The sequence below is a fragment of the Helicoverpa zea genome, chromosome 5, assembly GCF_022581195.2.
Source record: "Helicoverpa zea isolate HzStark_Cry1AcR chromosome 5, ilHelZeax1.1, whole genome shotgun sequence".
Lineage (NCBI taxonomy): Eukaryota > Metazoa > Arthropoda > Insecta > Lepidoptera > Noctuidae > Helicoverpa > Helicoverpa zea.
In genome coordinates, this window is record NC_061456.1 from 11,410,189 (window position 1) to 11,423,207 (window position 13,019).

At 34.8% G+C, this 13,019-nt stretch overlaps 1 protein-coding gene across 1 annotated transcript in view; it reads right to left on the reverse strand.

Annotated features, from left to right (window-relative positions):
* The window catches only part of LOC124630675 (cell adhesion molecule 3-like), a 234,441-nt gene that overhangs the window by 149,218 nt on the left and 72,204 nt on the right, over positions 1-13,019 (reverse strand). The window contains exon 3 of the mRNA XM_047164639.1: positions 12,589-12,724. Within this exon, the coding sequence (XP_047020595.1) occupies positions 12,589-12,724 (136 nt within the window). The remainder of the gene's footprint in view (positions 1-12,588; positions 12,725-13,019) is intronic.

Below are 13,019 nucleotides of genomic sequence, written 5' to 3' on the forward strand. Positions count from 1 at the left end.
GCCGACTAAAAGTCTGCAGTGTACCGCTACTCTTATAACTATCATAAAATTTATAACTCAACTTATGTGAATGTTTACAGCCTTCTTAAAGTTTAGAAGATAAAATAAAATGGTATTGTAGGTGAAAAGCATATAAGCCAGCGTTGATGGTTCTGATTCTTCAGATGAGGTTAAACTAATAAATAATGTGAATAATGTGTGTGTGTATGTGTGTGTGTGTAACGTGAATTATTCCTATTCAAATAAAACGAAATAATTAAGAGAATGGCATCAGCATTTGGTGAATATAAGTATTTGTCTTAAAATTATTATTTGTTCCATTATAGGCCCTGTAAGGTTAATAAAAACCGTCCTTTATTTTGAAAACTCTGCATTCATCTTATGTGACCATTAATTCTTGTCATTTCATTAATCAAGCTTCTTCACAAGCTCAACACCTTCAGTTACCATTATTTGAAAACAAAACAAAAGAGGCCTAATTCCCATACAGTACAAAATAACAAGGTGTGAGCCCGAGGCGTTTACGTGGCGGAAGTAGGCTGTTACCGCCACTTCCGGGCACGCCGGTGGCGCCACCTGCCTCAAACTTGTCGAGTTAAAGCGCCAGTTTGTCGGAACTGAAAGATTTGTACATTGTTTGAAAATATATGAGCTTATTTTGCGCTCGAAAACAGTTTTTTTTCAAAAGTTCTTTGTGCATTTTTGAACTGAAGAGTTTTATATTTTTGAGCCAGTTAGCGAGTGAGTTTTTGCATTAAAACTTCACTTTGAGACGGAGAAAACAGTTTATATATCATTTTGAGTAAAGCTAGATTGTTCTCTGCATAACAACTAAAATGCTCGAATAATTGAGTAAACGCGTTTGTTGGTAACAAAAGACTTGGAGCTTGCACACAAATTGTAACAGTACAGCTAAGCCTGTTTCAGCGATAACCATGTTTGTACATCAAAACAAACGCATAACACTGGCGTATTCGCTTGCAGTATTAAAATTACATAATCCGATAATCCGCTGATTATACACACGTGCTCACCAAAACCGCGTGCATTTTGATAACCAGCAAACTAATCAAACAAATACCCTTTGTATTATCTCGAAAATTGAAGCGCACTACATTAATACGTAATTTCAAAAACGATAATGTAAACATCACTCGATTCTCATTAAACACGAAATCGAATATTCGTGTCATCAGAATCGATTCAAATCGTATACGTACAAAACTCACGTATCGAGGGACTAATGAATAGTCGCCATTTTGAATTCGCTATCAATAATAGATTTCAATCGCGGGTCGCGAGTCAATTGGATTTTCATGACCCGCGAACCTATGGTTGGGCGTTATTTCACATAAATTACTTGTAATTTGAATGTACTGTGTCTATGATTAAGTTTTATTTTTGTTATCTTATAATTCATTTGACATTTAGGAACTTAAGCAAGATGATGTAAGCAAGATTTTTTTTTATCGATCAGAATTCGAAGTTTTTTGACTGCCTACGAAGACTGTTAGCAAAACTTAGCTTCTAAGTTATTTACGTGTAAATGAAAACGCACGCACTATTGAAAATTGTCACGAAACCACGGGACGTCGTACATTTTTCTGTTTTGTGTGGACCGTTTTGTTCACATATGGCTTTCAGTTCAGAGCAGCAAAACTGATATAAAAACACAGCTTTTCTCTTGTTTTTGTTACGAAATCGCAACATTGGCAAGTTCACAACATTTCGCGAAAATCGAATAACAAAAAAATTGGAATACTCACATCACTAGTCGCATACGTATTTCACACGTCGTCGAATAATAAATGGTTCCAGTTTTACGTCGTGCATTTTCTGTGTGTGCACGAGCTCCCTCGGGTATCGATGAATTGACACCGAGCCGAGTGATCATTAATATCGATTTAATAACGATTAGCGCACTCGCGCCTTCCCTGATTCCATATTCGGTTTAATTTTCGTAATGGCTGCCAATTAGCATAATTTCTGAATGGTTTGTATGTTTTAGTAAGTAATAAGTATTGTCAGCTTTACTATAATGAGTATATTGTGTTGAAAATTGTAAAATAATCAGTCTATCTATCAGTACATATTTTTTTAATTTGTAAAGTATATAATACCTAAATACCATACCGGACGAATGCAAAAGGTGGGGTGCAATTATTTGGGTCCGATATTCAAACAAACATAAATAAAAGCTGTTTTAAATTACTAAACTAAAACAGTTTTAAATTATTCTTTGGTAAATGAATTAAATCGAATACCTTTTGTAAAACTAATTGCTTTTAGTATGTTGTGTATCCTACGCTATTATTTCCCAATTCTAAATGAAATTAAAAATTACAATTTTACAAATGTGAAAAAATTTGCCTTTAACATTTTTCCTAGTGATATTCATCCGAATTCGCTTCGATTATAAAATCCCTACGTGCATGGTATATTTAATTAATACTCGCAGCTACGTAGAACATAAAGTACACTGTTCGCGTATTAAATGTCCTCGAGGCTATTTGACATCGAGAGGTCATTTATATCCAATCAAAAGGGATGTCGCACTCATTCCGACATCGAATTTAAATTGTCCAATTTATATTTGGATTTTACAAGCAATTCTTTTTGAAAGTTTTCTGACCAATGACGGCGAAGTGGTTAAGTAAAACTTCCTTTGTAAATTATGTAGGTATTGGGTTGTATGAATTGGGTTCTTATTATGTTTAAAAATAACGGCGGAATTGCTTAGGAGTCTTTGGCAGACTAGCAAAAAGCTTAAGTAAAGAAAATTATGACAAATCTTATTTACTCAAAAATAAATGTATACTAGACTGCTACTAAACTATACTACAAACCTAATAAACTGTTTGACCTAACCTCCAAAACTTGGAAAGACATATCAGGCCATTATTTCAGAAAAACTTCTAACAACTATACAAGAATAATTTCAAGTAAAAAGAAGATACTCCATCTGTCTGACATGAGGTATGTTTCTCGTTACGAACATAAAAACTTTCGTTCCACAAGGAAATCAACAAACAAGGCCTTGTATCTTTATAATCAAACTCGTAAATGGAAATTGAACAAATAAAACGAGTTAATAATAAGGCTTAGGGCCTTTCCCATATAAATAGGGGGAAATTCCTCCCACCATAAATCAGGAAAGAGTAAAACAAATCCACGAAGATTCGTTTGTACCTACATACCATGGATTCGTGATGACGTACAACCAGTAACAAAAGTTTCGCAGTTTTATTGGAAAAGTGGCTGCGTTATTTGCGGCAAAACTTGTGAGGACATTCGTCACGTCATCTGAGAATATTTTGACTGAGTACGCGAGTTGAGTTTTTTGAATTATTTGGGAATAAAAACTGAGGAAAAAGCCATGAAGTGTTATGTCACTGAAAGTTTGTGAGACAAGTACATACATTTGTATGAAAGTTGAGATTTTTATTTATTTAAAAGAAAGATTGATGCGTTTTCAATTTAAACTAGATCATAACAAATTGATACTGAGAAACAGATCGCTTCTATGCAATATTACGAGAAGGGAGTTCTTTAAAATTAAATTGGTTACTTTAGAACTACACTGTCCTAATGTTTTTCATCCATTTCGTTTCAATATAAAATCTCCAAAGCTTGGGAACGCATTCGTCCAGCAGTGCATATAGAGGCTGTTACCACAACAAGATCGATTTTAGATCGGCCTCAACAACCTAATCATAATTATATAACTACACACATTCCAATCAATCTTCCCACAACAATAATAAACTCAAACAAAAAACAACGGAAACTAATTGCCACTATCTCCCAGTAAAGAGAAATAAATCCTCCTTAGATCTGATTAAGTCACTCGCAGGATATCGATCGAGCTTAACCGAACAATTTTATCTAAAACTAAAACGCTAGTGGTCCGATTCAAAGCCTTGAGATACACAAATCGGATTTGCGACCGCTTGCATGTACAGTAAGAATAAAGTAAAAAAAAAACAAACAAACTAAGGAATAAAAGGCTCAAGCTGAGCAAAGGCTGGCTGTGTTGTGGTAAGTAGCTGTTTGTTACAAGATGAACAGTCTTGTTCAATTTATTTGAAGTTTTTAAATGTTTTTTTTTTTTTTGTTTTGCATAGGTATAAAACAAATTCTGTAAATTATAAGTTTGATAACTAGTGGTGATTTTAAAACTGTTGCAAAGTTGTATATGTTGCCTGTGTATGAAGCAATAAAGATTACCGTAAAAAACTTGAACATGAAAATTATATAATGGTTTGGTAAAAGGGTGCCTAAATCTCTGTTTATACCGCTGCAACAAAGACAAACACTCAATATATTTTTAGACACAAAAACAAGCAAATAGAAACAGACAAAAGGGGTATAAATTACCATATCTCAATAAACAATCTCGCTTTTAAAAACAAAGGCGTAGAAAAACACTTTATTAAATTACCATTTTAAGTATGAAAAGATAACCCCATAAATTGGAGGAAGACCCCATAATTTTTTTCCACCTGGATAAACACATCTTAGAATGGTCCTGATAAAATCCCCTTGCAAAGAATCTTACGCTCTCTTGAACCAATAAGATTCTACTGCCATCTCGCGATAAGCAATATTCACGCGTATTTTTATGATATTTTGATGTGTTTTCATATTAACTTTAGAACACTTATGACGTTCTTAAAACTTTGAGATCGAGTTTGATGTGATAAAAATAAATGAAGTTTCTTTTATGTTGCATGTAGAAAAGTTATGAAAGTTCCGTTTTCGAACAGTATAATTGATCAATATTCATAAATAGAATCCTACCTATAATTGACATGATATTTTTTCACCATTATTTTCGTTTTTCCACAGCGTTTTTTAAGCCGCGGGTTTACATCCTCTATTTAAAATACTCTATACTTAAAAAGATATGAAAAATAATTAAGTTCTTTAATAAATTCTTTCAAAACAGCTACATACCTGTACGCCACTGTAACACAAACAAACAAAGCTGTGTCTATCGTGAGCAGTTCACGGACAAGCCGCTTATTTTGCTCGGCACCAGCTTATTTTTGCATGAACCGGGTTCGACATCGCAACCAAGTAAATACAATAAGGAATTAATGGCTAGTTAATTGTGTGGCTTTTTGTTAATAAGAAATGTGTGAAGAATGATGCTTCTTCTTTAGGTGTCATTAAAAAAAAAAGAATTTTGATATTGAGACTACTTTAGCAAAACAAAAATCCCGTCTTGAACCCGGTATGCAATCTGCTCCAGAAAAACACTTTTTTTTGAGTGGCATCTCGCGGTACAGCCTTGGAGGCTGTTACTGCTCAACTAAACACTGAAGGAACGAAACTGAACTCTATAGAAGAAAGAAAGAAAAACCATTTATTTTACACACAAATGACGCAAGAAACAAACACACACAAATAAATCTAGGGATATCTATCTATAGCTTTATATATTTCTGAAAATTATGTGTTTTTATTTCCTTTTTGTAAGGATATGCAAAGGTGTCATCGCAATTACTACCATTATTTGCGAGATCTCAAACAAATAAACATCCATATATTTACTGGTATAACTTTCTATAAAAGAAAGTCGTTTCAACGGTTATTCGTTAAAAGTTTTTCCAAAGGAAAATATTATGTCTGACACGGCACCCACTTCAGGTCCACTTTATCAGTTCTGCAAGGAGATTGAATCTTTTCTGCATTATTCTCTGTGGAAAGGATGCATAATTATTTTCTAGATAGAATGCTATTATTTCAACGAATAATTCAGCCGCTTGAATTGATGAAATAAGTGAAAATAGGATTTCTGGAAACTTTTTTGGTGTACAACAAATAAAGTACATATTTAATTTAAGAAGATAATTATATTTATGTGTATAATTCCGGGAAACCAACATTGAATTCTTTTTGTGTTACACAATAGTTTTTTTTTAATTAATTTAATTTAATTAATTTTTGTTTCTGACTGATTAGTGATGTAAGTTACCAAATTATTCCCATAAAGACTGTTTTCACATAGTTTACCAACATTTATCGGTTCTGTAAAAATATTTTTCCACATTCACATTATTTTTGCACTACCAATTTTGGGTAGCGGGTGAAAATTTTCATAACCCATGCAGCGTAAAGTTTGAATCCGCACTGAAAAGGGACGTTCGTAAATTTTTAGGACTCCATTGAAGCCAAAATTGTGTGCTGGGTTTTATTTATTGTTTTTAATATTGGTTTTGATACTAGATAGTTTGGAACTGAATTTTGTGGGTTATGGTGAGTAAAGTAAAATTGGAAATACACACAAACAAATTACAAATGAATATCGAAATACCTCTACTTTTCTAAGAATTTTCGGTAAATTAATTATGTATAGATTGTTATTAAAACCTGCCATTTATAAAACAACAGACAGTACTTATAAAAGTAAGTGATATTGTGAGACGGAATTCCAAAAATAATCTCTAAAGATATCCCAAAACACTCCATCTTCATCTATAAAAAGCTTTATTGCATAAACAAAACACGGTAAACCAAAAATAATATATAAGTTGTCGTCCTAAAATAATACAAAAGAACCAGAAAAAAATGCGTCTCCCAGTACCCGTATGAGCAACAAGCTAATTTACTTTTCCGCCCACGGGCGGTCAAATAACATATACCTAATAAAATACCTACACGTGATTACGCCCTCCGGGTCTCTCGTTTACTCCTATAGTAATAGAGTATACCACTTGCCGGTCAAATATTCATAAATGTCGTATGAAGATTGGTTCGTATTAGGGGTGTTTATTTTTAAAGCTTTGACGGTGTATACTCAACTGTTTTGTGGGAAGTTTTTTTTTATGTTGGGTTTGGTTAATCTGTGGGCCTGTTTATGTGTTGTAAAAAGTATTTCTTGAAGTATTAGCTATTCTTTGCTTGTGTATATAGGAGTATGTAACAGTATTGTAAATAATCACTACTTAATTTAAGTTATTTTACTAAGGTTATAATTGCAGTAGAAACAAATGTAACATAAGTTCCAGCACACGTAAATTAATAAGTTAATAACTCTTTGCCATTCCGCACCACAGGTTGACGCTTAAAAACCTTATTTTCATTAAAACCTCGCCCGAATAACGGACTTATAAAAATCTGCCTTAAAAAGTAGCCACAAAATTTATAGCTACATCAATCCCGGACTTTTTAAAAGGCTGTAAACGAAAAATTACCAATAAAATTCTGGATAAAATTCTCTTTGGAAAATACAAAAGTTTTAAAAATAAATGTAGACTACAACACAATAACAATATTGACAGTTAACTTGCACCATTTTATTTTAAATTGATGTTTTGATTTGATTATGTTCAGTTGTTTTCAACATAATGATCTTAAACTGCATTTTATTTTAGATTTGATAGTGACATTTTGAGCATATTATGAGAGGTATATTCTAAAGCGAATGAATACACATCCGACGTACACAACGGTACAATATAATGTAGGTTATAACATTACATCCCATAGTTTCATGTGAGTCGGATGTTATAAACGTGAACCACTAAGGCATGTAACAAAAACAAAAGCAACAAACCATGCTAATGTAATCCCCCTCAGCGTCACAACTCGGAGCCTGTCCGTTCTTTCATTTCCATGGCGAAGCATGACCGGTATACAAATACACAAACCACACTCATCTTTTTCCGTATATTAGGACCACCATTCATCTCCTCGCAACACCAAACATTTACATATAAGGCCACGTTCCCATACAATTTTATTTCCCCCAACTTTATACGGAATCTGTGGAACTTTGGAAAAAATCTGTCCACAAGGGAGTCCACTAAATTAACCATATTCAAAGGAATGAGACGTTTCAATTTGTACGGAGCGAGTTTGGGAGTAAAAAATAGGCGAGATGGCTGACCGCCGGACGAAAAAGTGCTAAAGGATTTTGCGACCGCCATGATATAAAGGGACCTATATAAGTTGGTGTAATAATAATTTTGTTCGTGACGTTTTGACAAATGACTCATAAACGCTCTTTTGTTATTGATATTTTTTTTATTTTCTGTCCGGCTTTCCTGCTGTTCGTGTGAAATAACGCTTAAGCAAAAGTGATAACATTTGCTGTATACCTCAAATTACGTACAAAAAAGCTTCTTCGTGTAGGTCTTAAGTAACAAGACAACTACGTAATCTCTACACCAACCGGGCCACCTCCAAGACCTATATTTATAACTCGAACACACATAACTAGAAGTAGTTTAACATCTTCAAAAGCTGTAGTTTCCTTCAATTTCATGTACCTGCATCTTGTGCCAAGAACTCGTACACCGTATAATTTACAAATGTTTTTCCATCTCCATTGAACACTCGAGGGTACATGATCATGTAAAAACATGAAACTTTATCTGAAATCCTATCATGTACTATGTTCTACTTGTTTTATTATAATAGCGAAATGAGTTTTTCGTGTAAACGCTGGCCAAGATTGTGTCAAATTCTGTTGGTTCAGGGATAAAAACTAAAAAACTTGGTACAGTTAGCGACAGAAGTTTGTTGAAGAGTCCTTTTTTGCGTAAAGTTTGAATGACATGTTATTAAAATTATTTTGATGTAAAGTTCTTTTTATCTGTCTGTATATATTTTTTCTATATAACTAAAGTGGTAATTTATGTTTGTAATTGCATTAATCTGTTACAGCGATAAAACCAAATAGGCATTTAACCAAGCCAGAACCGAAAAGCAAGCACTTAGATATAAAGAACATCTAACTGTCCCATCACCTATCAGAGTATGTATACAACTTTACAATACCTTTTAAAACTGCCGCAAAACACTACATACACCAACACCAATAGGTATTACACAAACCCCCAAAAAAAATTTACCAATTTTCCTACAAAAAACATTTTCGCCGAAACACCTGACCACGTTTTTAACTGGGAAAAAGTTTCTTATACTATTTTTGTTCGCCCTCATTCCCAATATGTACTTTGAATATTGAAGAGTTTTCTATATAGCGGACATCGGCCGCGGATAAAACGTTAAACCAACATGTTTACGTTGTACTGCGATACTGGGGATGTATGTGGGGTGAGGGCAGAAGGACCAGATTAATCATGTTTTAAATGAAAAATAGTATTTGGTACCTACTACTTAATTTTTGTGGTTTGTTATGTTTAAATCGATGACGCCCATTTTATTCTGTACAAAACTTTTACTCACTTCTTACCATATTTAACAATACCGATGTGTTTGATTGTAAAATGATGACTTCATTGTTATAATTTTGGTCTCAAGCTTCGTTAAACTTACAAATAATATTACAGTCCTAGCAGCTGCGCTCATTTCTAGTCGCGTTCAGAGTTCTTTTTATAAATGGTGGCCCATTTCTTTCTAAGGTGTTGAACTATCTGCATACCAACCAATTTCATAAAATTATTGTAGCACTGAACATAGGCCCCCCCCTTAGATCTCCACAGATACCTGCTGGAGGCGACCTGCATCCAGCGTCTTCCGGCGACCTATGTTAAGCAGTGGACGTCCTATGGCTGAGATGATGATGATTATAGTACTAGTTTTACAATGTTAGTAAGAATTAAGCTCATACTTTTAAAAGTACCTAACTTCAATTCCAGATCTCATCCCACTTTCCCTTTAATATTTCGGGCCCCGTCTTCAAAAGTAACCCTTCTGTGTTTACCTTACATCCGCCAACCAAGGAAGGCGGATAACCGGATCGATGTCCGCCCATCCCCATGCAAATAGGTCCCCAACAATAGCTTATAGGCATTGTGTATATGATAATAGAAGCAATTTTTACGCCACCACGAGGCTCAGACGCGAATGTACGCGATTACCTACAAATTGTGCTGAGATTCATGCGATTTATTTTGATGTACTAACTGGTTTTGTTGGTTTTGTCTGCGGTTTTTGAAAGGCAAGATTTTCTATGAGGAGGATGGTTTTTTTCAGTGATAAGTATAACTGAACGGTCATCTTTAGTTAATACTATATTAGAACTCACGGCATTGCTCTGTGTTTAGAAATCTATTGAAAACTAGCTGTTTTTGAGCTGTCACCCACATACCAAGGACACCTTTGGTCAATGAATTTTCAAAATTCAAAACCTCACAAACTCACTTCACTCTTAATATTAGAATTTCTGCTGTACGACTTAGATCAAACTCTGTGTGTGCATAAAATTTTCTTAATAAAAGTTCTTTTTTACAGTAAATTCATGCAAAAAAAAAACATTTCAATTATATAATAATTTGTAAAGATATAGATACAGTTTTATACTTATTTACTTAATACATATTTTCTGATTGCCAAAATGTTTACGAAGCCAGCGAGCAGAAATTAAGTTAGACGAGGCGAATTATGGGCGAACGAGTAGGAACTATGCCAGGTCAAGTAGGTATTTATTAACGGAAGGCTATTTTCGGGTTATTTTCTGTCTATGGCAATATTTTCCTTAACGATCGAGATGGGAGAAGCCTTACCTTTTAGTTCGTATTTAGTGTAAAGCTGTTTAATATAAGTAGTAAATGCAAGATGTAGAAGTAAATGTCTATATTACTTCATTTACGTACTGTATCTGTACTGTGACATAGGTATTGAATCTTTTTTATCATACCTACACTAGCTATTTTTCGCGTCATTCGCTATTCGTCATTCCCGTCCCGGGAAAAATTCCTCCAGTACACTCCCAAATAAGAATGCTGTCGGTAAAATAATAATCAAAACCGTTTAAGTAGATCCAAGATGTTACCTACAACGTAACAAACTTTATATATAAGTAAACAATTACAAACAAGTAAGTAAGTCTGTATGTACTTTCTAAGTATATCTTAGACACCAATGGCTGTGTTTCGGATGGCACGTTAAACTGTAGGTCCCGGCTGTCATTGAACATCCTTGGCAGTCGTTACGGGTAGTCAGAAGCCAGTAAGTCTGACACCAGTCTAACCAAGGGGTATCGGGTTGCCCGGGTAACTGGGTTGAGGAGGTCAGATAGGCAGTCGCTTCTTGTAAAGCACTGGTACTCAGCTGAATCCGGTTAGACTGGAAGCCGACCCCAACATGATTGGGAAAAAGGCTCGGAAGATGATGAAACAATTACAAACAAGTGACGTACCTAATACCTCGACCAGTTTTGGCAAAGAATTAATCAATTCATTTAATTATAATAAAGCTCAAAGGCCACCGTTCACTGCACCAATACTTGGTCCTTTTATCCGCCAACCGACAAAGACCAAAGGCAAACAAGAAAACTATTTAAGTCCCTGTCAATAACACGATAAAATGATCAACACAGAATTACTCGTTCAGAATAATAAACTATCTGAAAACTTGTAAGGAACGTAGTTAATTAAAAGCAAAACAGAATGAAGTGTTGTTTGCAAGGAAAGAAAATTCTAATTGACTATTAAGTAAGCGGCGGTGGAATGTAAGTATTAAAAAAAGTGTATTTTACGCGATAGGATGGAAGGGCTTTGAGTTGATTCTTAATAGTGTTTTTATTTAAGTCGTTTTGTTGAGAGTTCATTTTTATAATACCTATTTCTGCCAGGTCTGACAGATTTTGAAATGCTTTAAGATAGTTCCACTAATTGGTTTTTGTAACACAGATTTTTGCCAGTTAATTACCCACCTAATTCACTGTTTTCCACAACGATGACTTCAAACATCTTATTTGATACTTTTTGAATATCGAAAATACATATAAGCTTTAAAACCAAAGGTATAATATGGGTCCATTGACCAAAGAGAAAACTTTTTGAGAACTATACAGTTCTGCAGCAAAAACCTCAAGAAAATAAACCAAAATGTCACATATACACTCACCGACAACATGTATGTACGCTCACCGCACTTGAGTGTGGAAGGAAGGCGCGTCGGCCGACACTTTGCATCGGTATCTGCCGGCGAGAGCGCGCGTCGCCTCGCGAAGAACCGATTGCTAATACCTACTCTATATTCTGACTTCCTTTTGAAAATTAAAAAAACCTAGTGCGAGCCACGAATGAAACTCTATCATATCTATATATTATTTTTTTCAAGGCAACAGAAACACAAAATCATCTGGAGAAATGTCAACTGTCTTAGCATCATGGTTCATGAGATACGCTGGTTTACTATGTAATCATGGATAAACATTTACAGTACCAGTCCTTCCCTAAATTTTCCAATAAAAACTCCAAGAAAATAAATTAATATGCCATATGTACACTCACCGACAACGTGTATGTACGCTGACCGCAATTGAGTGTGGAAGGAAGGCGCGTCGGCCGACACTTCACATCGGTACCTGCCGGCGAGAGCGCGCGTCGCCTCGCGAAGTACCAATTGTTCCTACTCGATATATTAATCTGTCTTCTGCATCACTTTTGCAAATTAAAAAACCGGCCAAGAGCGAGTCACGAACGAAAGTCTATCATGTCCATGTTATTTATCCGAAGAAATGTCAACTGTTTAAGTTTTATGGTTCATAAGGTATGGGCTGGTTAACTATGAAATAATTCAACATTTAACATTACCAATCTTTTCCCATACATTCCCAACCAAAATAGAAATCTAAAAATAAATAAAAAATGTCATATGTACACTCACCGACAACGTGTATGTATGCTGACCGCACTTGAGTGTGGAAGGAAGGCGCGTCGGCCGACACTTCGCATCGGTATCTGCCGGCGAGAGCGCGCGTCGCCTCGCGAAGTACCACTTGCTGGGAGGTCGATCTTGACACCTGGGGATAGTGGTTTTGTTAATTGTATAATGGTAGAGGTTTTATTTACTGGTACACTAACAAAATTACAGGTAAGATACAAAAAAGACAGGGTATATTAATATTTCTGGCACACACATTTGATTCTTACACACAATTCGAAATGAGTCACAATCTATCCGATTTCGATTTCGATTGGCGTTTTACCTCACACGATATAACAGGTTACACTATGGTTTATTGTATGCGGAAAAATAATTAATAGGTCAGCGCTTGTTTTAATGCAAAAAGTGGCCGGTGAAGCCAGCAAACAACA